The following is a 23,117-nucleotide window of genomic DNA, read 5'->3' as shown; positions in this document are numbered from 1 at the left end:
GCTCTGTTGTCTTTGGCTGCTCTTCCAGATGTTCTGAGTTCAATTCCCAGCATCCACATGGTGGCTCACAACCATCCATAATGAAATCTGGTGCCCTCTTCTGGTGTGCAGACATACATGCAGACAGAATATTTTACATCTAGGCAGTGGTGGTGCACATCTTTAATCCCAGCACTCAGGAAAGACAGGCAGGCGAATCTCTGTGAGTTCAAGTCCAGCCTGGTCTACAAAATCAATTCCAGGACAGCCAGGACTACACAGAGAAACCCTGTCTCGAAAATAAAAATATGTTTTTCTTCATGTGTATAGGTGCTTTGCTTTCATATAGATATGCCTGTACACCTTGAACATGCCTGGTACCCACAGAGCCGGAAGAAGACGACATTTGATCCCTTAGAACTGGATAGCTGTGAGCCACCGTATGGGTGCTGAGAATCCACCCCAGGTCCTCTGGAAGAGCAGCCAGAGCTTTTAACCACGGAGCTAGCCCTGCAGCTCTCACTTGTTTCCTTCACTGGTGTATTGAGGAGGGGAGCCAAGTCTACCTTGTTACAGCTGCCAGGACCCAGGCTTACATGCTAAAAATTCCTGCTAACAAGATTTCCATCATTTACAGGCTTTTTGTTTGTTTGTTTGAGACAGGGTTTCTCCATGTGTAGTCCTGGCTATCCTGGAACTCTCTCTGTAGACCAGGCTGGCCTCGAACTCACGGAGATATGCCTGCCTCCTGAGTGCTGGGATTAAAGGCGTGCGCCACCATGCCCTGCTCATTTGTTGGCCTCTAAAGCAGACTAAGTTTGCATTTTGGTTGCCTTCTGTGTAATCTTCCATCAGACATTTACGTGTAATTTACTTTCACTGCAAATGCCTTTCATTGTGTTGAGGGTTACAGCCCTCAGCCTCCTGCTTCCTGTCCTATTCCTGAGCACAAAGCAGGCAGTCAGGGATGAGTTCCTGGATGTATGGGTGAGGTATCTTCAGGAAATGGAAGCAGACAAAGTTGTTAAATGTCAAAATCCTACTTGACTTTTAGCTTCCCGGTCATCCCAGGGTAGGATGGGGATTGGTTTGCTCAGAGACAACGGAGAAACTGGCCTTATGCTATAGGGAGATAGATGCCCAAGGCCGAGGAGGCAGGAAGTGGGTGTTTGTGCAACTGGTAATGATGCCTATGAATGGGACTGAGGACATTGGAGATCAGACTCTGGCCACCGGGCATCAAGGCAGGTCTTTGGCAGCTTGGGTGGGGGCCCATGAGTGGTTTGATAACTCACTTCTTCCTCAGAGGAACTTGCTAGAAAGTGGAGTTCGGCAGCAACCGGATCATTCATTTTCTCCCAAGATGCTGAATGAGGTTGGCAGAGTAGGCAGATGCACTCAATTAATCCTCAGGCTTCCGGGACACGGCCCCTAACTGTGCAGGCTGTGCTCTGCAGTATAGGCATGTGAAGACCCCTCCCCCGCCCCTCCCGACCCCTGGCTCCAGAACACAGTTCCAATACAAGGCTCTGCAGGACATGAAGCAGAGCAGGTTGCTACCTCTTCAGGGCTCTGTATATCCCCAGGGCTGCCCTGGGTTTGGTATCCCACATGGTCCCTGACCCCAAGAGCCTCAGGATCTCAGGAGGACATCACAGAGGGATTAAAAGGTAAGAAGTGGGCAAAAAAGATGGTCCCCTGAGTTCCTGGACGAGGCTCCTGGGGGATGAGAGGAGGCCTGAGGGGAGAAGACTGAGGCTCTGAAGAGCAGGCAGATGGCTAGGCTTAGGATGCTGGGGGAGAGGAGATCGGAGTGAACCCTACCAGGAAACAGCCTGGGCCACCGCCTGGATGTGACAGAATATGATCCCTAGGGAACTCAAAATAGTTCAGTGTAGCTGGACCACACAGTGGCAACATGTTAGGTAGGAGCCATTAGCTAGAGAAAGCTTTGCTCAAGCCAAGTCCAGGAGAGACTTGGCATGGTCTGGGTGGCCCCAGGGCCTCAGCGGTCTAATATGGTCAGGGATCTCTAGTTTCTCCAAAAAGAGTTCTCCCTTGGGGCCCCTTTCTGCCAGCCACAGGAAAGGGTCCTGTGCTGGTTTGCAGTTTGTTTTGAAAACCCTTCCCATGGAGCCCCACCCATTTGGACCGCTGAAACACTGACTGGTCAGCCGACCAGATGAAGGCACAGAAACCACCGGAAACACAAGACTGAGGGTGGGTGGGCTGCAACCTCGAGCTGCCCACTGGTAGGATACTTACCCAGCACACCCGGGTGCTGGCTTCACTGGCAAAAAGCCAGAAACAAAGGAGCAACAACTCCTTACCGCACACTGTAGTGGGGGAGTAATCATTGAACTCACTCCGTTTTTATCTAGCAACATCAGTCTAATTGGCTTTTTGTGTGGTGGCTTCTCTTTTTCATTATTTATTTTATGTGTACAGATGTTTTTCCTGCATATATTTCTTCAATCCCCTACATGTGTACAAGTGCCTGTTGGGCCCCAACCCCACGGGGTCTCTGTGAGTTGCTGGTCAGCCTACAAGTGCAACTTGTTTTCCAGTCCAAGTGCTTCCTGTTTTCTAGTCCTGGCTTACTGCCCCAGCCTTGACCCCCTGACATCAACATCCAGCAGGAGGAAAACATGCTCTCTTCTGCCTGGGGTTTTCCACTGTGCTGTAAACCTGTATATAAGGCTGCACCCTTCCTACAAGGGAGAAATCTCTTAGCACTTGCGATGTAGACTCTCTCTCTCTCTCTCTCTCTCTCTCTCTCTCCTTCCCTTTCTCTGTGTATGTCTAACACACACACACACACACACACACACTTACCTCTCGATGTAGACTCTCTCTCTGCAATAAAGGAAGCACATGCATTCTCTTAGTAAAAAAAAAAATCTGTATAGAAGATTCTATAGAGTTTAGCAGAGGAGAGGATACAGAAAGTCTCCTAAATTTTTATATGTAAAAAAAAAAAGGAAACCAAGAGAAAGAAAGAAGCCTCAGAAAAACTGCTGCCCTGTTAGACCCCACCTCCAAAGGAGTCAATGTAGATACAAACTAGGCCATGTCAGCTATCAAGAGCTTTACAAATTGGATTAGAAAGAGTCCTAACAAAGGTCAAATGACTTTAAAAAGTTATTCGGGACATAGTATAGTTTACAATCTTCGAGTGATTTTTAGAAGTTGTTGGGAAATATTCAATGGTTATGTCCTTTTTAAAGTCTCTTCCACCTGGGGTTTGCAATAAGCCTTTATATAAGGCTGCTCCCTCCTACAAGGGGGAGGCCTCTTAGCACTTGCGATAAAGACACACAGACTCTCTCTCTCTCTCTCTCTCTCTCTCTCTCTCTCTCTCTCCCTCCCTCCCCTCCTCTCCCCTCCACCTCTGTTGTTGTTTTTCGAGACAGCATTTCTCTGTGTAGCTTTGATTTTGGAGCCTGTCCTGGAACTCACTTTGCAGACGGGGCTGGCCTTGAAATCACAGAGAGAGATCTGCCTGCCTCTGCCTCCCGAGTGCTGGGTTAAAGATGTGCACCACCACCGTCCTGCTCTTTCTTTTTTTTCTGAGATAAGGTCTTTCTGTGTAGCTCTGGCCTGGAACTATGTAGACAACACTGGCTTAGAACTCACAGGGATCTGCCTGCTTCTGCCTCCTGAGTGCTAGGATTAAAGGCCCAAGCTACGAGCCCAACTTAATTTTCTATTTATTCACAGATTATGTAAAGTTAGTGATTTTTACTTTTTTCCTTAAATGTCATTCTTCCTTAAGTTAGATGTAGTGGCACATGCTAGTAAACCTAGCACTTAGGGAGATCAAAAGCTCATGGCCATCTTCCGCTATTTAGCAGGTCCAAAACCAGCCTGGGCTACGTGAGACCATTTCTCAAAACAAACCCCACCACAATAAATAAATCTATTTCTTTACAGCCCTGGCTGACATGGAAGTCACTGTGTGGCAGCAGTTCTGGCAATCATTGTGATTATGGGCAGGAACCACCATGCTTGGCTGAACTGTTTTCCTTGGCCAAAAGTGACTGAGTTTCTTTAGTGTCATATTTCATACTCGCTGCCATCAGGGTCTGTTGCTCTGCCAGCTAAACTTGGGACTGTAAGTCCCTGCCAGCTAATATAGCACACCTATGCCCTGTCCAACCCTGAGCCCAGCTTTCCTCGGCTCCTCCTTCCTCATTATCCAACTATGGGCCCCTGATGCTGGCTGGCCCTCTCTGGGGCACACATTAGTGCTCTGTGGGTGCTATGAGTTCTGCTTTCTCTGCTCTGCTCACTCACCGCCCGCCCCCTCCCCAACTGCCTGCTTTCTCCTGGGGAGAGCCTCCTGAGTCCCCTCTCCCAGCCAGCTTCCGACGTGTTTCTTCCTATCTGGAGGGCAGGTTGTACTGCATATTTGTTACAATGTGTTCCAACCTTGCCCTCCTCCCCTTCTGGTTGTCACTCTGCTCTGCAGCTCTGTGTAGGCAAAGAGGCAACCCATCTGACTTTTGAGTCTCAACTTGGTGTGATACCCAGGGAGGGCACTGGAGGAGCCCTGGGCTGGGAGATGTGCCGTGCCTGGGCCTCAGTCCGAGCCCCGGTCTGGAGTTCAATCTGGAGTTCAAGACGGCTTTGGCGGATCAGTGAAACTCCCAGACCCCACTGCCTCTCATATAGTAGGAACAGCTATGGCTACTTAAAATGTACTACTCTAGGGTCTGGAGGGATGGTTCAGTGATTAAGAACATTGACTGCTCTTCAGAGGACGTAGGCTCAGTTCCCAGCATCCATTTTTCATATTTCACACTGGGTGGGTAGCTCACAGTTCAAAGGGATCTGATTCCCTCTTCTCACTTCCGTGGGTACTGGGCACACATGTAGTGCACAGACATACATGCAGGCAAAACATTCACATACATAAAAATAAAAAAATTCAGTGCCACACCAATTATTGTGGTCCATGGTTTCTATGCACTGTCTTATGTGTGTGTGCTTCAGGGACGAATGTAAAATGTTCGAGAAGACAGGGGAGCCACGACTATCTGAGCATTAGCCATAAGCACCATTTTGGTGCATTCATGTTATATCTCAAAAGGTCACCAAGGAACCTTTCCCTGCTTCCCTTCTCTCTTGATAGGAGGTGGCTCCTTGGATGGAATTATAACCTGATAAGGCAAAACCGGGAGCAACTAGGGTTGCATGAGGGGTTTGGTATCTGCTCTTTCCTTCTAAATGTGGTTTCTTGTGAGATTTGTAGAAAACTGCAGCTGCGAAGGGAAAATGGCAGTTGTTAACAGTGCAGAAATTCTTGCTAGGCTGCTGACCAGTGCCACCTGCATTTTTAGGTGAGGTGCTCTTTCTTTGTCCTTTTCATGTTCGCAAGATTTCCATGTCTTTCTGTAGCTTTTCAGAATCAGCATCCCTTGGGTTCGAACTCTTTCCTGTCTGCATCATGGGGCGCCTGCTCTCCTGGCCCTGAGCACCTAGTTTAAACCAAGCCATGCCTGGAGGCGGAGGCCAAACCCGGGATCCCGCCTACCGGCCCCACGGCGCAGGCGGGGCGGGGCTTGCTCTTCTTTCCGTTCTCCGGAGGGAGGGCTCCGATTGGCTGTCGAGCGAGACGGGGTCCGCGGATTGGCTGCGCGGCGGCCGCCCAGCTGACGTGGCGGCCCGGGACCTGCGGGCCTGAGCGGCGGGTGCGGAAACGCCGGGAGAGGCGCGCGGGCGCGGGTGGACATCATGCCGCTGGAACTGGAGCTGTGTCCCGGGCGCTGGGTGGGAGGGCAGCATCCGTGCTTCATCATCGCGGAGATCGGCCAGAACCACCAGGGCGACCTGGACATAGCCAAGCGCATGATCCGCACTGCCAAGGTGAGGGGCGGGGCCCGGGAGGGTCCGCGGCGGGGCTAGCGGTGGAGCCCTAGGGAGGGACCCGGGAGAGTTCCCGGGGAGGCTCCGGCAAGCGCGGTCGCGAGCGCTTTCTGGTTCTGTGCCCCGTGTCTCACTTGCTCGGCTCCCCAGCTCGATCTTCCAGGAGCTCTTGCTCGCCCTCTCCGCCTCCCTGCCGACCCGACCTCCACCTTCCCTTCTCCGGTTAGATTGGCGGCTAGCCTTGCCTGGCACCGTCCTTGGGCTCCCTACCAGACCAGGATCTTAGGGACCCAGCCCCTTCCTGCTTGTCATAAGACACCTCGGAGATCCTCCCGTGACATTGGTTTCCAACAAGTACAGTAGTTAGAAGTTGCTTATCCTTTTATTTTATTTCATTTTATTTTTTCACCTGCCAGTTCCAGTGTTTGCATGACTAAACGGTGAAAAGTGCAGGTTTCCGAGTGCAGATCCCGCTAGGGGACCTCGGTACGCCTAAGCTGCCTGATTTGAAAACCCGGCTTCGTGGCGTTATGAAGAGCATCAAGTGAAAAGCGGAGTGTAAAGCACGGTGGTCGGCAGAGAGCTCCTTAGGTGACCCCTAACTACTGCTAAGATGCACTTCTCGTAGTAAGTCTCCACTCCAGCCAGGACTACAAGGGTGATGTCTCCAGCCACTCCCACACGCAGCCCCCAGCCCGAGGACTCACACTGTTTTGATTTTAGTCTTTTTGAAACAGGGTCTCACTCGGCTAACCTGGGCTAGCCTGGGATTTACCATGGATCCCAGGCTCTCCCGTAGTCATTTTGCTTCTGTCTTTTAAATGGTGGGATTATGTGTGTCAGTTTTCTCTTGGGGCTTGTCATATATTATTAAAACCTTTCTCTCTAGCCCTCAGCTTTAATAAAGTCTGCCCCGTGATTTCTTGGTTTATTATTTTTTTAAATTGATTTTCGTTGTTTTTGTCGACAAGAGTCTCTCGCAGACTGTCTTGTAGATTGTCTTGGAACTTACCAGGTAGACCAGACTAGGCTCAAACTTGTGGCAGCCCTCCTGCCTCAGTCTCCCAAGTGCTGGGGTTATAAGCATGGGCCATTACGTTGAGCGGTTCCTGGAGCTGGGAAGATGGCTGGGTGATTAAGAGCGCTGGCTTCTCTTCCAGAGGATCTGAGTTCAATTCCCAGTAGCCACCTGGCAGCTCACAGCCATGTCTGACCCCAGTTCTAAGGGCTCTGACACCTCACCTCGCTCACCCAAACACGTGCACGGTGCACAGACATACACTCAGACAAAACACCTATACACATAAAGTGAATAGATTAATTTTAAAAAAAGAGGTAGCTGACCAGTAACTTCTGTCGTCTGAAATTCAGTTTTATTTTACCCTTCCTCGGGGTAAAATAAGTGGTCTTGTGAATGTAGTGCCATTGAATCCCAAAAGGACTTAGAAGTAATAACTGCTAGCAAGTTTTAGAGTCTCACTCTGCGGTACCGGGCTGAGTGCTTTTAAGTGACATTTTTCATTTTACAACAGCCTGTTGTCAACTTTATTTTAAAGATTTAAAGAAGGTACGTTGTGATGGTGCACACCTTTGATCCCAGCACGGTGAAGGCGAAGGCGGGCAGATTTCTATGATTTCGAGGCTAGCCTGAACCAGAGAGCAAGTTCCAGGCCCTCCAGGGCTACATAATGAGACCTTATCTCAAAACCTTACACTTTTTAATCTTTGCTTTTAGACACAAGTCTCCAGCCGTTGCTCTATAAAGGGTTCTATAAAGGGTTCGGAGGAACAGGCTGTTTTTCCAAGGTGGGACCTCTTTGTATGACGAAGCTGTAAAGACACCCAGAGGCATAAAAGCTGAGCAAACAGAGTTATGGCTTTTCTCTCACACGTCTCTTTAGTTCTGGAGGACACTGGGACTGGGACACAGTGACAAGGTTGGGGCTGAGCTGTAGTTAGTACAACGGGCCTGGCCTAGAGTCAGCATTTACTAGTTGAAGGGTCTTGAGCAGGTGACTTTTCTAGGCCTCGGGTGTTTTTATTTCTCTTTCTGTGGTGGTTTAAAATTCGAAGCAGGGGATGTCTTACAGTCTTTGCTTTGACATTGCTGCCATTTGTAAGTTTAGTACCTAGAGTTTGTAGTGTACAAGCTCACTTGCTCCCATGATTAATCTGCTGCTTGTTTTATTACATTTAAAGTGCATTCCCACACGTGTGGGTCTCAGGAATCCAAGCAGGTCATCAGTCTTGGTGACCTGAACACTTACCAGATGAGACATTTCACCAGGCCAGTAAAATTGGTCTTTTTTTTCTCTCTTCTCTTCTCTTCTCTTCTCTTCTCTTCTCTTCTCTTCTCTTCTCTTCTCTTCTCTTCTCTTCTCTTCTCTTCTCTTCTCGGTAGGATCAAATTAGGCTGTCCTGCAACTTGCTATGTAGACCAGGCTGGCCTCCAATTCAGAGTTCTTCCTGCCTTTGCTTCTGCCTTCTAAGTGCCTGGGATCAAAGGCACACACCACTATACCTGTTTTAAAGGTTTTTTTTGGTGTTTGTTTGTTTTTGGTTTTTTGGAGACAAAATTTCTCTGTGTAGCCCTGACTGTCCTGGAACTCACTCTGTAGACCATGCTGGCCTTAAACGTACAGATCCGCCTGCCTCTGCCTCCTGAGTTCTGGGATTAAAGGTGTGTGCCACCACCGCCAGGCTCTTTTTTGTCTTTTTTAAATTTTTTTTTTATTATGTATACAATCTTCTGGCTACATGCCAGCAGAGGGCACCAGATCTCATTCAAGGTGGCTGGGAATTGAACTCTGGACCTCTGGAAGAGCAGTCAGTGCTCTTAATCGCTGAGCCATCTTTCCAGCCCCTCTCTTTTTCTTTTTAAAAAGAACTTTTATGTAAGCCTGTTGTAGTGACCCACACCTTTAATCCTAACACTCAGGAAGCAGAGGCAGGAGGACCACTGTAAGTTTGAAACCATCCTGGTCTCCATAGCAATTTCCAGACCAGTCCAGGCTATTTGGTGAGACCTTATCTCACTATGTATTGTGTGTGTGTGTGTGTGTGTGTGTGTGTGTGTGTGTGTGTGTGTATGTGTGTGTGTGTAGTGCACTTCCGAGAACACTCTGTGTGTGTGTGTGTGTGTGTGTGTGTGTGTGTATACATGCCACGGTGCATGTTTTTAGAGGTCTGAACGCAGCTTTCAGGAGGTCTGTTCTACTGTGTGGGACCTGGGATTGAACTCTGTTTGTCAGGGTTGATGGTAAGCATCTTTATCTGGTGAGCCGTTTTACCTGCCCTCTGCCTTAGTTTTTGAGACCAGGTTTCTCCCTTGAACACACTGCTCACGATTTGGTCAACAAGCCCCAGGGATGGGGCTACCCTGTCTGGTGTGGATTTAACGTCACCCCTCCTGACCTCACCTCAACCCCAGTCCTTTCTGTCTAGATATAATGATGTCATATCATTGTCCCCAAATACTTGTCCAGGTCACTGAGAATGCCCTACTGTGTGTTACAGGAGTGCGGGGCTGACTGCGCTAAGTTTCAGAAGAGTGAGTTGGAGTTCAAGTTTAACCGGAAGGCCCTGGAGAGACCATATACTTCGAAGCATTCGTGGGGGACGACATATGGGGAGCATAAGCGACATCTAGAGTTCAGCCACGCCCAGTACAAGGAGCTGCAGCGCTATGCGCAGGAGATTGGCATCTCCTTCACTGCCTCTGGCATGGATGAGGTGAGCGCTTGACCACTTGTGGGGTGTAGACAGCTTGGCGTAAAGCCCGCTGTGGCTCTGCCCACCTCAACTATGCCCAGCTAAGTAGGAAGCCAACAGGCCAGAGGCTCAGGGAAGGGCTTTTGAGAGCAGGGTACCATAGTTTGAAAACAGTGCCCCTGCCTCAGAGCAGCCAGGCTGGACCCCAGCATCCTTCACTGTGGGACGGCTGAGCGGGGCCAGGCTCTCCCATTGGAATGTGGTTTAGATTGGGAACCTGTGTGCCTCACCAGCCAGCTCTGACTGACTCTTTGGCATGCCCTTGGCACCACCCACAGGAAAGTGGCTCAGAGTCTGCCTTGTACTGACATACTAGAAGAGTCCAGCGGGTACTAGGCCGCAGGTCCGTTATGCACTATAATCCCCCCCCATCCCTCTCTCTTTTGAGACAGGGTCTCTGTTACAACCCTGGCTGTGCTGGAACTCACTCTGTAAATCAGGCTGACCCTGAACTCTGCCTGCCTCTGTCTTCCAAGTGCTGGGATTGTGTGCCTGGTATAACTTCTGTCTATTGATGCTGTTATGTTTTCTGAATGTCAAAAACTTTAGTTTAAGAAACAGGGCAATGGTACAGAAAGTTTATGTCTTAGGGTTTCTGTTGTTGTGAAGAGACACCATGACCATGGTAACACTTTTTTTTTTTAAAGATTTATTTATCTATTATGTACACAGTGTTCTGCCTGCATGCCAGAAGAGGGCACCAGATCTCATTACAGATGGTTGTGAGCCACCATGTGATTGCTGGGAATTGAACTCAGGACCTCTGGAAGAGCAGTCAGTGTTCTTAACCTCTGAGCCATCTCTCCAGCCCGACCATGGTAACTCTTATAAAGGAAAACCTTTAGCTGGGGCTGGCTCACAGTTCTGAGGTTTAGTCCATTGTCACGTTGGGAAGCATGCCAGCACGCAGGCAGCCATAGGACTGTGTCTCTGGAGAGGTAGCTGAGAGTTCTACAGCGGAATCCAGAGGCAATAGGAAGAGACCGAGACAGGGAATGTCCTATGGTAATGACAGGAATGTCCTGTGGTTCCTGCATGTTGTCTCTCTGGAGCTCCTGTTTGAGTCTTACAGCGTGTGCTGCTGCTGGCTACTTCCTGGCTTGTCACACTTGGTTTTCTGTACTTTTCCCCAGTTAATGTTAGGGCACAGCTTTGATAGCAGTGCACTGTTTTGTTTTGTTTTGTTTTGGAGGATACTCTAGAATGTCTTTTGTTGTTTTATTTTTTTGAGACAGGGTCTCAGTATGTAGCCTTGGCTGGTCTGGAACTCACTATGTAGACCAGGCTGGCCTCATGGTCCTCCAACCCCAGAATCCTGAGTGCTGGGATTACAGGCTTACCTTTAGTTTTTGTTTGTTTTCCCAGACAGGGTTTCTCTGTGTAACAGCTCTGGGACTCGCTTTGTAGACCAGGCTGGCTTCGAACTCACAGAGATCCCCTTGCTTCTGCCTCCCCTCCCGAGTGCTGGGATTAAAGGCGTGTGCCACCACCGCCTGCCTATTTTAGTTTTTATACTGAAAAATGAGCTGAACCAGGCTTGGTGGTGCCTACTTTTAACTCTAGTATTTGGGAGGTGTAGGTAGGAGAGTTAGTTCAGGCCAACCTCAGTTACACAGTAAGTTTGAGGCCAGCCTGAAATACAAAGAGCAAACTGATGGTTCTTTGCCAAGTTAGCATTTCCTGGTCAGCCTCTTAGAGCCAGCGTGGTTGGGTTCTGTCTGTGTTTCCGTGTCTCCCACCTGTTTCTGAAGCAGGTGGCTCCCAGGGTTAACCTAGTTTCTCGGGTGTTCTCTGTGTGCTTAGGAAAGGTCAGGGCGTGGCTGAATCTTGTGGAGACTGAAGACGTTCCCAGGACACCTTTCAGGAGGGAGTGTAGAGCACTGTTGACTTTAGTCAAAGAAAGCTCAGTGTTGGCATCCAGCAGCAGCCGTGAGCCTGGGGCCTCTGAAGGGCACCTGCTCAGTGACGGTGGCCACTGAGCCACCTCCCTCTGCTTCTGCCCCAGCCCTCTCCCCTCCGTCCCCTGGCTGCCTGCTGCTTAGGACAGGGCTGGCCCATCCTGTGCTCTGTTGACATAAAACCACAGTTCTCATCTTATATGGAACAAGAGACAGTTTATTTTGGAGCCATCGTGAGTGACCACGGGCTAAAAACACACTTAGGTTACCCCAAATTCCGTGATCCAACGTGGAAGTGGCTTCTCAGGGTTGTCATAGTTTTTACAGACCAAAGAGAGTCATAAATCAGAGCAGCTTTAAAATACATTGGTGAGTGCACCAGCGAGGTGGGTGTCATTCAATGGGAGAGCATTCTATAGGCCCAAGATGCTGTCTGATGACATTTGACTCTCGGACTCAGTGTTCTGCTAAGTTAATAGCTTCTAGGAGGTATTTATTTACTCACTTATTTACTTTTGGTTTTTTGAGACAGAGTTTCTCTCTGTAGCCCTGACTATCCTGGAACTCACTCTGTAGACCAGGCTGGCCTTGAACTCAAAGATTCACCTTCGTCTGCCTCTCAAGTGCTGGGACTAAAGGATTGTGCTACCACTGTCTGGCTGAGGTTTTATTTATTACCATGAGGTGTTAGTTCAGATATATAATGGGGCAAGGGCTGGCTGTTCCAAGATAGAGTAACTAACCTCTGAACCTAAAATTCCATAGTGCTGACATTCCAGTTGGTTCATCAGTCTTTGCAGGCACAGAAACTCCTTCTAGGTTTTTTTTTTTGTTTTGTTTTGTTTTTGTTGTTGTTCATAGCCAGACAAACCATTATTCTTATTTTTATTATTTTTGGAATTTTCATTTATAGCTCCCCAATGATGACTCACCCCTGCTCTCCCCAGTGGTCACTTACCCCTGCTCTCCCCAGTGATGACTCACCCCTGCTCTCTCCAGTGGTCACTCACCCCTGCTCTCTCCAGTGGTCACTCACCCCTGCTCTCCCCAGTGGTCACTCACCCCTGCTCTCCCCAGTGGTCACTCACCCCTGCTCTCCCCAGTGGTCACTCACCCCTGCTCTCCCCAGTTCATCATCATGGGCTTTTTCCTCTCTTGCATGATCCCAAGCAAAGGGGCTTTAGAAAGTTCCCCAGTGTGGTGGAGCATGGGGTGGAGGAAGACAACTTTGAGGCTAGCCTGGGCTACAATATGGTGCTGTTACTTAAAAAAAAAAAAAAAAGGAAAGAGAAGCGCTGGTCTTCCTCTTTCTGTTACCCCTTCCTTAGAGCAGTAATTTCTCATAGAGTATGCACAGAAAGGTCTATGAGCACCTGCTACCTGTCTGTATCTTATTTGTGGTTTTTTGTTTGTTTTGTTTTTTTTGTTTTATTTTTTTGAGATAGGGTTTCTCTGTGTAGTTTTGGAGCCTATCCTGACTTTGTAGACCAGGCTGGCCTCGAACTCACAAGATATCCACCTGCCTTGGCCTCCCGAATGCTGGGATCAAGGGTAGGTTTCGCTATGCCCACTGTCTGCTCTAACTGAACTTTATGGTTTTGTTGTTGTTGTTGTTGTTTTGTTTTTTGTTTTTGTTTTTCCGAGACAGGGTTTCTTTGTATTGTTTTGGAGGCTGTCCTGAAACTCGCTCTGTAGACCAGGCTGGCCTCGAGCTCACAGAGATCCACCTGCCACTGCCTCCCGAGTGCTGGGATTAAAGGCGTGCACCACCAACGCCCGGCTTTCTTACTGAACTTTAAACAGCTCTGAGTCAGTCAAGCAGGCATGGTGGTGATGCCTGTAATCCTAGCCCTTGGAAGACTAAGGCAGAGAATCAAGAGTTGGAGGCCAGCGTAGAGGCTACATAGCAAGTTCCAGGCCAGCCTAGAATATCATGAGCCTGTCTTAAAAAGCAAAGAAACGCATCCTAAGTCAAATCAGTTTGGCAGGCCTAGATTTGAAACCAGACAGGTTTATCTCCAGGACCCTTCCTCCTGGGAGCCATAGCTGGCCAAGTTTCCTTACCGCCAGACTGCTGAGGTGTTCCATGCCCTGAACCCAGGCAGGCGTCTGAGGAGCTGTGTATTGACTGAGTTACTTTAAGGCAGACTAAAAAGAGGAAGTGGTAACCGCCTGGCTTAGGCCAAGAAAGGGGTCTAACAGCAGTCAGAGAAAGCCAGCCGACCCCTGGAAAGAAAGCCACTGTACTGTGACCAAGCCTGAAGCTCTACAGCGTCTGAAGGCAGGATTTTGCTGGTGGCAGGTTTACACCCTTGCAGGGTGATGAACAAGGTGGCAGTTTTCAAAATGGCCACTAGGTGGCAGTGATTTCCCAGGGGGGCTGCAAAATGAGGCGCTCTTCCTAGCAGGAAATCCCCTACACTGGCTTCCTCTCTCACCCATCCTGTACCACCAAGGCCAGTGCTTCTGAGCAGTGGTGAAAAGTACTCACTCTGATTTTTTCTGTAGATGGCAGTTGAGTTTCTGCATGAATTGAATGTTCCATTTTTCAAAGTTGGATCTGGCGACACTAACAATTTTCCTTATCTGGAGAAGACAGCCAAGAAAGGTAAGTATCTTTTTTCTTAAAACCTGAGTCCAAACTTGTTTCTGCCCCCTAGTGGCCACTAGTGGTGATAGCATTCATGGAGACTCATCGGTTTTTGCTTTTTACTTTGTTTTGTTTTGTTTTGGGGACAGAGCTTCACTGTGTAGCCTGACTAGCCTGGAACTTGCTATGTACACCAGGCTGGCTTCAGACATCTAGAGATCCGCCTGCCTCTGCCTCCTGGGTGCTGGGATTAAAGGCGTGCGCCACCACACCTAGCTTTGGAGACACATTCTAGAAACCTTCCGACCTCTTGTTTTAGGGCAGTGCTAGGGACTGAACCCAGTCTCCTGTGCATCAGGTGTGAGTGCTGCACCACTGAGCCGCACCCCCGGCCCCTGCAAGGGAGTCTCCTCCTGTAGTCTGCATGTGACTCTTGGTGACTTGGTTTCCCAGTGTGAATGACCTCAGTCGCCTGTCACAAACCTGGCGTGGAAGCAGGTCGCGCTGCCAGCATATTCTGCACTGTGTCACGGGCAAGGTGTCACAAGCCCCAGGACAGGGCTCTCTGCAGGCCAGCCCTAGACCGGGCCGGCTCAGCTCTGCGCATGCACTGGGAATCTGCCGCCCCGCGGGGTGTGTCCCTCATCCCGAAAGCTTGCGAACAGGAGTGTTCCAGAGTCTGGCGTGTCTGGATTTGGGATTCGTAGGCTGAGATGAAGCCTGTGCTGTGCTGTGCAGCCTCTTGGTCTCTAGGCACGCCTGTCCTCCCCTCCGTGTGCTGCCCTTTGCCGAGCACGGTTCCGGGGAAGTGGATTTCCCCGTCGGTTGCCGGGCGCTGTCTTAGGAGACGTGGGTGGGGGAGTCTGAGCCCTGTGAAGAAGGTGCCGGTTCTTCAGGTCGGCCTATGGTGATCTCCAGTGGGATGCAGTCCATGGACACCATGAAGCAAGTCTACCAGATCGTGAAGCCCCTCAACCCCAACTTCTGCTTCCTGCAGTGCACCAGCGCCTACCCGCTGCAGCCGGAAGACGCCAACCTGCGCGTCATCTCGGTGAGCGGGAAGTGTGGGTCCTGCCGCCCTGTCTCCTCGTTGTCTGTGCATTTACAGAGCTGGGGGTTGAGCCCAGGGCCATGGCATGCCAACCTAGTGTTCTTCCACTAGCCCTAGCTCTGCGTTTTCTTTTTGTTTGTTTGGGTTTTTCCAGACAGGGTTTCTCTGTGGCTTTGGAGCCTGTCCTGGAACTCACTCTGTAGACCAGGCTGGCCTCGAACTCACAGAGATCCACCTGCCTCTGCCTCCCGAGTGCTGGGATTAAAGGCCTCCATTGATTAATTAATAATTTAGAGTCTTTGGCTCCAGGTACTCTCCTGATCTTCCACTCTCATTAGAAGTCCTATCACACCTCCCTCTGAACTTCTCTGCATGGGGAGAGTGGCTTTGCCAGTCCATCCGGTAACAGCAGAACTCCCTGGCCTAGTAGTCTGCACTCTCTCTTTTTGATGGGAGGGTGGGGGTGTTGTTTTGAGACAGGGTTTCTCTGGGCAGCCATGGTAGATCAGCTGGCCTTGAACTCATTACTGCCTGCCTCTGCCTCTGGAGTGCTGGGACTAAAGGCATGTGCCACCACTGCCCGGCTGCAGCCTATACTCTTACCACACATCTGTAGGCTGGATCTTGAGACTTCAGTTGTCCAACAATCCTAATCTCTACTGCTCTCTACCTGCTGGGTGTCAGCTCTCTGGCCACCATCACTGACAACACATCACTGACAACACTCACTCATCTGGGAAGGACCTCGGTGCGTTAGGTGAATTATAGACAGCATTAGTTATTCAGTATTCCCACCAACGGAATGTTTTTGGCCTGGGCTGTGTGTATAATTGATATTTTTGTGTGTAGCACACTTGGTTTCAGTAGTACAAGCTTATTAAATGTGACAAATACTTGTGGGGTGAGTTCAGGTGTTCCATTTCAGTTATGTTGTTATTCTTGGTCTACACAGGATTAAACATTCACACACAGTGTTGGATTATTAAAATGTTTTGAATTTATGTATGTATATGAATATACATATGTGTACACGTCATGGTACCTGTATAGCAGACAGCCTATGGGAGCTGGTTTTCTCCTTTCACTGGACGGCCTCCAGGGATCAACCTCGTCGCGAGGCTTGATGGCAGTCTCTGGCCTTCACCCTCTGAGCCGTCTTGATGGCCCACAGAAGGCATTCTCAATAGCAACAGTAACTTTTACAGGGTGGTGGGTGTCTTAGGGTTTCTATTGCTGCAACAAAACACCATGACCACGTAACTTAGGGAGGAAGGGGTTTATTTCATGCACAGTTCCATGTAACAGATCATCAAAAGCAGTGAGGGCAGGAACTCAAACAGGGCAGGAACCTGGGGTCAGGAGCTGACGCAGAGGCCATGGAGGGCGCTGCTTACTGGCTTGCTCCTAAAGGCTGGCTCAGCTGCTCTCTTGTAGCACCCAGGACCACCAGCCCAGGGGTGGCCCCACCCACAGTGGTCTGGGCCCCTCCCCCATTGATCACTAAATGAGAAAATGCTTTACAGTCAGATCTTCTTCTTTTTTTAAAGATTTATTTATTATGTATACAATGTTCTGCCTGCATGTATGTCTGCACACCAGAGGAGGGCACCAGATCTCATTACGAATGGTTGTGAGCCACCATGTGAGTGCTGGGAATTGAACTCAGGACCTCTGGAAGAACAACCAGTGCTCTTAACCTCTGAGCCATGTCTCCAGCCAGATCTTATGGAGGCATTTTTTCAGTTGAGGCTCCCTCCTGTGTCAGTGACATAAAACCAGCCGGTACAGCAGGTGGTCTCCCTGTTCCCAACAACCCTCAGTGGACACGTTTATCCTTCCCACAGGGGGAGGCGCAGAGTGCCTGCCTTATTGTCCCACCCTGACTGCTCTGCCTGGGAGTGGCTGGAGTGGGGTGCTGGTCGGATCTCCCTGACGAGGGGAACATGTGTGAAGGCCCAGAAGGATAACCACATCATTTTCTGTTGTCTAGGAATACCAGAAGCTCTTTCCCGACATCCCCATAGGGTATTCTGGGCATGAGACGGGCATTGCCATCTCTGTGGCCGCGGTGGCTCTGGGGGCCAAAGTGTTGGAACGTCACATAACTTTGGACAAAACCTGGAAGGGGAGCGACCACTCAGCGTCGCTGGAGCCTGGAGAGCTGGCAGAGTTGGTGCGGGCTGTGCGCCTGGTGGAGCGGGCGCTGGGCTCTCCCACGAAGCAGCTGCTGCCCTGTGAGGTGGCCTGCAACCAGAAGGTGGGTGCTGCCTGACGGACTGCCTAGCCTCGCTGTCCTGAGGCGGGTGTGGCTCGCCTGACAGATGACCAGGGGGAGGGATGTCACACCCACCCATCTGAGTGTCATCAGGCTGTGGGAGCAGCAGGGTGAGGTGTCATGTAAGAGCACTTCAGGCTTTGCAGCCACCTCTGGTCACGTTAGCTTTTCTAAGTCTCTGAAGCCCGTGGCCTTGGCTCTGGACCCTAGGAGATACGAAGTGAAGCCCTAAGATACCAGACCTGGTCACTTGGAGTAGGCATATTCTGAGGCATCGGGAAGACAGCCTGGGCAGTCCTCAGTACAAGGGGTACTGGTAGGCATTGATGGTGAGGCTGAGGCATGCCTCCCTACTTCTTGGAAGCTGTGGCCCGGGCCTTTCTGTCCTTGGGAGTTTAGAGCCGGGAGTCCCAGGAGTTCTGGGTGCAAGACTCATCACCGGCAGTCGTATGGGTCAGGGCAGAGGCTAGACGCTGGGTATACATGACAAATATTGTCATCTTTTATTCCATGGGAGACTGCCTGATGCACACCCCCCCGACAGTAAGTTAGCAGTAAAGGGATATAATTGTCCTGCAAACGAAGTGGAGCGCGTTCCAGGAGTTGGGCGTGAAGGGTAGTGCCCAGAGCGGAGTGTGGAGCCCAGCAAGGGCCACACTGTGATAATCAGCAGCTGCCGCAGCTTTTCCAGGTGCTGAGTGCCAAGCAGATTAGAACTCGGAGGCTCTTTGGTGTGCGCTGTGGGGACAGCAAATGCTGCTTCAGAGTATCTGTGGGTGTGAGCCAGCCCGTGGTCTCCACATCTGCCTGTCGTGTCTGTCCCCTTCCTGGGCACCCCTTGTCATCTGGATAAGTCACCCTCATTGCTCATGAGCCCTCCCTAGCCCTCTTTTAGGTTCTCGTCTTGGTTACTGGCAGCTTAGTTTCCCATAAGACGTTAACTAGACAGGGACAAAAGTGATCACAGTTGTCATATGCTGGGAGCATGCTCTGTCCCACTGTTACTATTCTGACAAGGTGCCAGCACCCTTAGCAGGGAAACAGCACCCCAGGCCCATGGGCCTTGAACCTGTGTCTGTCAGATCTGTCAGGCTACACAGCCTGAGCCCTGTCCTTTGTGCTGACACTGGCTTTGTGGTAAAGTCCCCACTGTGACGGTCCCATCACAGGGACAGCACGTGTGCAGGAGTTATTCTAGGACCTGACCCGGATCTCCTGTGTCCACAGCTGGGCAAGTCCGTGGTGGCCAAGGTGAAAATCCCGGAGGGCACCATCCTGACCCTGGACATGCTCACTGTGAAAGTGGGGGAGCCCAAAGGCTACCCTCCTGAAGACATCTTCAACCTAGTGGGCAAAAAGGTGCTGGTCACGGTTGAAGAGGATGACACAATCCTGGAAGACTCTGTGGAAAATCACAGCAAGAAAATCAAGTCTTAAATAAAGTGCCACCCCCTGGCTTCTCAGCCTCCCTGCTGCTCCTGTCCAGTGTGTTGGGGGCGCCCTGTCATGGTGGCCACCTGTGTCCAGACACTGGAAAGGAAGAGCCAATGAGGCCATTCTACATTGAAGTGTCCAGCCAGGGGAGGTGACCCAGAGCAAATTGAAACCCCTTTAGGGTTTCTGTGAGCGCTGTTGTCACCTTAATCCTTCATGTTCCCACCTACAGAGCAACTCCAGGAACTCGAGGTCTTGATTCCTCAGACAGTTGGCTCCCCTGCTCTCCTGCCCTTCTCCCCGGGTTCCCAGAGTGGTCCCTTTGCATTAGACTGCGTGAGTCTCTGTGGGCAGAGGCAGGCTTGCTGTCTCTGTGAGTAAAGTTGGGAGAGAGCAAGTTTCCCTTGGCAGATCTTCAGGGCACACTCTGTGTCACTTACCACCAGAGGCCTGGGGACATGGCTCTAAGCAGCCAGCCCCTTCTTTGGAGGGCTAGTCCTCAGACGGGGAAGGGGTATGCTAACCCATGGCTAGTCCTCAGACGGGGAAGGGGTATGCTAACCCATGGCTAGTCCTCAGACGGGGAAGGTGTATGCTTACCCATGGCTAGTCCTCAGACGGGGAAGGTGTATGCTAACCCATGGCTAGTCCTCAGACGGGGAAGGTGTATGCTCACCCATGGCTAGTCCTCAGACGGGGAAGGGGTATGCTAACCCATGGCTAGTCCTCAGACGGGGAAGGGGTATGCTAACCCATGGCTAGTCCTCAGATGGGGTGTATGCTCACCCACGGCTAGTCCTCAGACGGGGAAGGTGTATGCTCACCCACGGCTAGTCCTCAGACGGGGAAGGTGTATGCTCACCCATGGCTAGTCCTCAGACGGGGAAGGTGTGTGCTAACCCACGGCTAGTCCTCAGATGGGGTGTATGCTAACCCACGGCTAGTCCTCAGATGGGGTATATGCTAACCCATGGCTAGTCCTCAGACGGGGTGTATGCTCACCCACGGCTAGTCCTCAGACGGGGAAGGTGTATGCTCACCCATGGCTAGTCCTCAGACGAGGAAGGGGCATGCTAACTTGGGTCAGTGAGGCAGCTGTTAAGAAGGGGAACATGAACCGTGGAAGAACAGTCTCCATCTGTGTAAGGGACGGCAGTGTGGGGCGTGGAGGTGGAGCTTGCGTGTTTCCAGTGTGAGGGGGGTGTAGAAATGATCCCTGCCGTGATCACCAGAGTGCCTTGTCACATGTGACCGATTACAAGCCCAGGCACAAAGACTCCATTGTTCCACTTCTTTAAGCTGTGTGAGCTTTTTATAGAGGTTCATTGTCACATGTCACTTTGTTCTTTGGAGTCAATGCTGAGGTTAATCATTTTGTTCAAGTATCTTCTCGTCTTCATTTTCATTTTTTTCCCCGAGACAGAATCTCACACTATATTCTGGCTGGCATGGGACTTGCTATGTAGACCAGACTGGACGTAAGTCTGAGATCTGATTGCCTTCTGCCTCCTGGGTGCTGAGATTCAAGGTGTGCGCCACCACGCTGGGCCCACGTTTCTTTTGTGTGTGTGTGTGTGTCTGTGTGTGTGTGTGCAGAGTTACAGAGAATGACTTGGAGTCAGTTTTCTCCCTCCACAATGTTGGTCCCGAGGATCCATCTGAGGCCATCAGACTTGGCAGCATTCCTTTTTACTGGCCGACCTCTATCGCCCTTCCCCCATTTTATGTTTGTGTTTGCAGAGGTCAGATGTCCTGCTTTATCGCTGTCCACTTTATCTGAGGCAGCATTAGCTGTGCAGGCATCTAGCAGACTCCAGAAATCTGTCTCTGCTAGGCCTGACTTCTTACTTGGTGCTGAGATCTGAACTCAGGTCCCAGTGTAGCAAGCACTTTTTTTTTTTTAAGATTTATTTTATTATGCCAGGCAGTGGTGGCGCACGCTTTTAATCCCAGCACTCGGGAGGCAGAGGCAGGCGGATCTCTGAGTTCGAGGCTGGGCTGGACCGATAGCCTCCGAAACATTACAGAGAAACCCTGTCTCGTAAAAACAAAAAACCAAACAAACAAAAAAGATTTATTACACATAATGTTTTGCCTACATGCCAGAAGAGGGCACCAGATTGAATTGTAGATGGTTGTGAGCCACCATGTGGTTGCTGGGAATTGAACTCAGGACCTTTGGAAGAACAGTCAGTGCTCTTAACCTCTGAGCCATCTCTCCAGCCCCCGCAGCAAGCACTCTTACTATCAAGCCATCTTACGCCCTTTCTCTCTTTAAAGGTTTATTTTTATTTTATGTATATATGTATAATGCCAGTGGAGGTCAAAAGAGGGCATCAGATCCCTTACTAGAATTACAGTTATGAGCTATGTACATGATGAGAACTGAACCTGGGATTTCTGCAAGAGCAGAAAATGCTCTTAACTGCTGAGACTTCTCTTCAGCTGCTGTTTTTTTTTTTTTTTTTTTTTTTTTGGTTTTTCGAGACAGGGTTTCCCTGTGACTTTGGAGGCTGTCCTGGTACTCGCTTGGTAGACCAGGTTGGTCTCGAACTCACAGTGATCCGCCTGCCTCTGCCTCCCGAGTGCTGGGATTAAAGGCGTGCTCCACCAATGCCCGGCTCAGCTGCTGCTCTTCAAGGTGTGTGTGTGCACGTGCATGTGTGTCGAATCCTTTGGCTCTGGAGTTACAATTGTGAGCTGCCTGGTATGGGTGGTGGGGCCCTTTGCAAGAGCAGTTTGAGCTTCTAACCACTGAGCCTCACCTCTGGGCCCAACCCAACCTTATTGTATCATTGCTGTTTGATAGTATATATTCAAGTCTCCCTCCGTGTATAGTTAGCCTGAGAGGTTTCTTTGTGAATTAGGACTTCCCTTTCTTGGGGTGGTGGAGTGAGGGGTGTTCTGGTTTATATCCAGGCACTTCCCAGGCTCACAGTTGAAAAACGGACATGCTTAAGTGCTTGTGGGCCGGCTGTGCCCATGACACCTCCAGAGAGGATCCGCCGAGCTGACCGTCACTATAGAAGGGGTGAGGGGAATTGACCTGGGAAAGTCTAGAAGTTACAGCTAGTTTAGCCTTGTAGATTGAGCAATGGCTGAGAGAAGAACTGTGCAGGCTTAGGAAATGCCCAGAAGCTGGAAGTGATGGTTTGGTAGGAGTGGGATGATGGGAAGGAGGGCCCAGCCTTCTGAGTTCTTCAGGGAGTGGTAAGCCAAGGATTCAGGTTTTCTACTTTCTCGTGTATGGTTTCACCTGCATGTGTGTGTGCACCACGTGTGTGCCTGACGCCCACAGGAGCCAGAGGAGTGTGTTCAGTCTCACGGATACAGTTGTGCGCTGCCATGTGAATGATAGAAACTGAGTTTGGGTCCTCTCCGAGCAGCCAGTGCTCTTAACCACTGAGACATCTCTCCAGCCTCTCCATTGTGTATTATGGGTGGGTATGCACTCTGTGTTTAGAGGACAAGTTGTGGGTTCTTTGTTTTGGTTTTTCAAGACAAGGTTTCTCTGTAGCTTTGCAGGCTGTCCTGGAACTTGCTTTGTAGACCAGGCTGGCCTCAAACTCAGAGAGCCACCTACCTCTGCTGGGATTAAAGGCGTGCACCACCATCCCGGCCAGAGGATAAGTTCTAAGAGTTGCTTCTCTCCTCCCACCACGTGGACCCTGGGATTGAATTCAGATTGCCAGGCTTGGAAGCAAGCACCTTTGCCTGCTGAACCGTCTCTCAGCCTCCTTCCTCATCCCCCTAGAACATTCCTGATGAGAACATGCTACATCTGGCCTGGCCCTCCACATCAGCGCCGTGCTGTCCCTCACAACACCCAATGCTTCCATCCACGAGGACTCCTGTCTGGAGTTACCCCAAGGCCAGTGTCCCTGACAGTATAATTCGGGGTGGAAGAGACGGCAGTGCAGGCGAGGAGCCCCTGAGCCCTCTCAAAGCTGGGGACCCCGCAGGCTTCCACGGCGTTAAAGGACGAGCACAAACGTGTTTCACAGCATTTGTGCGGCTGCAAACAGCTGAGAATTGGGTGGCTTCCCTGATAAACTTAGGGGCCACTGGGATGGCTCAGCAGGTAGATGGCCGTCACCATCCTGACAACCCGAGTGCAGTCCCCACCACCCACATGGCGGGAGACAAAATCCACTTCCCTCGGTTATCCCCACATCCACGTGTGCACCGTGGTACTCAGGTCCCCTGCCCCCACAAAATAAATGCTCCCCATCACCAGAAGTGTTCAATTTA

The 23,117-nt window shown here is 50.5% G+C and overlaps 1 protein-coding gene across 1 annotated transcript; it reads left to right on the top strand.

Annotated features, from left to right (window-relative positions):
* Window positions 1–5,677: 5,677 nt before the first annotated feature.
* Window positions 5,678–18,900, top strand: Nans (N-acetylneuraminate synthase). The gene is made up of 6 exons (XM_040738717.1): window positions 5,678–5,847; window positions 9,364–9,579; window positions 14,025–14,124; window positions 15,003–15,157; window positions 17,148–17,414; window positions 18,660–18,900. Exons 1-6 carry the CDS (start codon window positions 5,716–5,718, stop codon window positions 18,867–18,869), a joined length of 1,080 nt encoding a protein of 359 aa, XP_040594651.1. The 5' UTR covers window positions 5,678–5,715; the 3' UTR covers window positions 18,870–18,900.
* Window positions 18,901–23,117: the final 4,217 nt, after the last annotated feature.

Source organism: Mesocricetus auratus, unplaced genomic scaffold (assembly GCF_017639785.1).
Source record: "Mesocricetus auratus isolate SY011 unplaced genomic scaffold, BCM_Maur_2.0 Super-Scaffold_6730, whole genome shotgun sequence".
Classification (NCBI taxonomy): domain Eukaryota; kingdom Metazoa; phylum Chordata; class Mammalia; order Rodentia; family Cricetidae; genus Mesocricetus; species Mesocricetus auratus.
The sequence above is the reverse complement of the archived record's forward strand: the minus strand, read 5'-3'. Positions and strand labels throughout refer to the sequence as shown.

Bases quoted from the DNA above. Each gene is read 5' to 3' on its own strand.
- Nans (XM_040738717.1), top strand. From the start codon at position 5,716: ATGCCGCTGGAACTGGAGCTGTGTCCCGGGCGCTGGGTGGGAGGGCAG. The intron at 9,580-14,024 runs GTGAGCGCTTGA...TTTTTTCTGTAG, and splicing joins CTGCCTCTGGCATGGATGAG to ATGGCAGTTGAGTTTCTGCA. The intron at 14,125-15,002 runs GTAAGTATCTTT...CCGGTTCTTCAG, and splicing joins GGAGAAGACAGCCAAGAAAG to GTCGGCCTATGGTGATCTCC.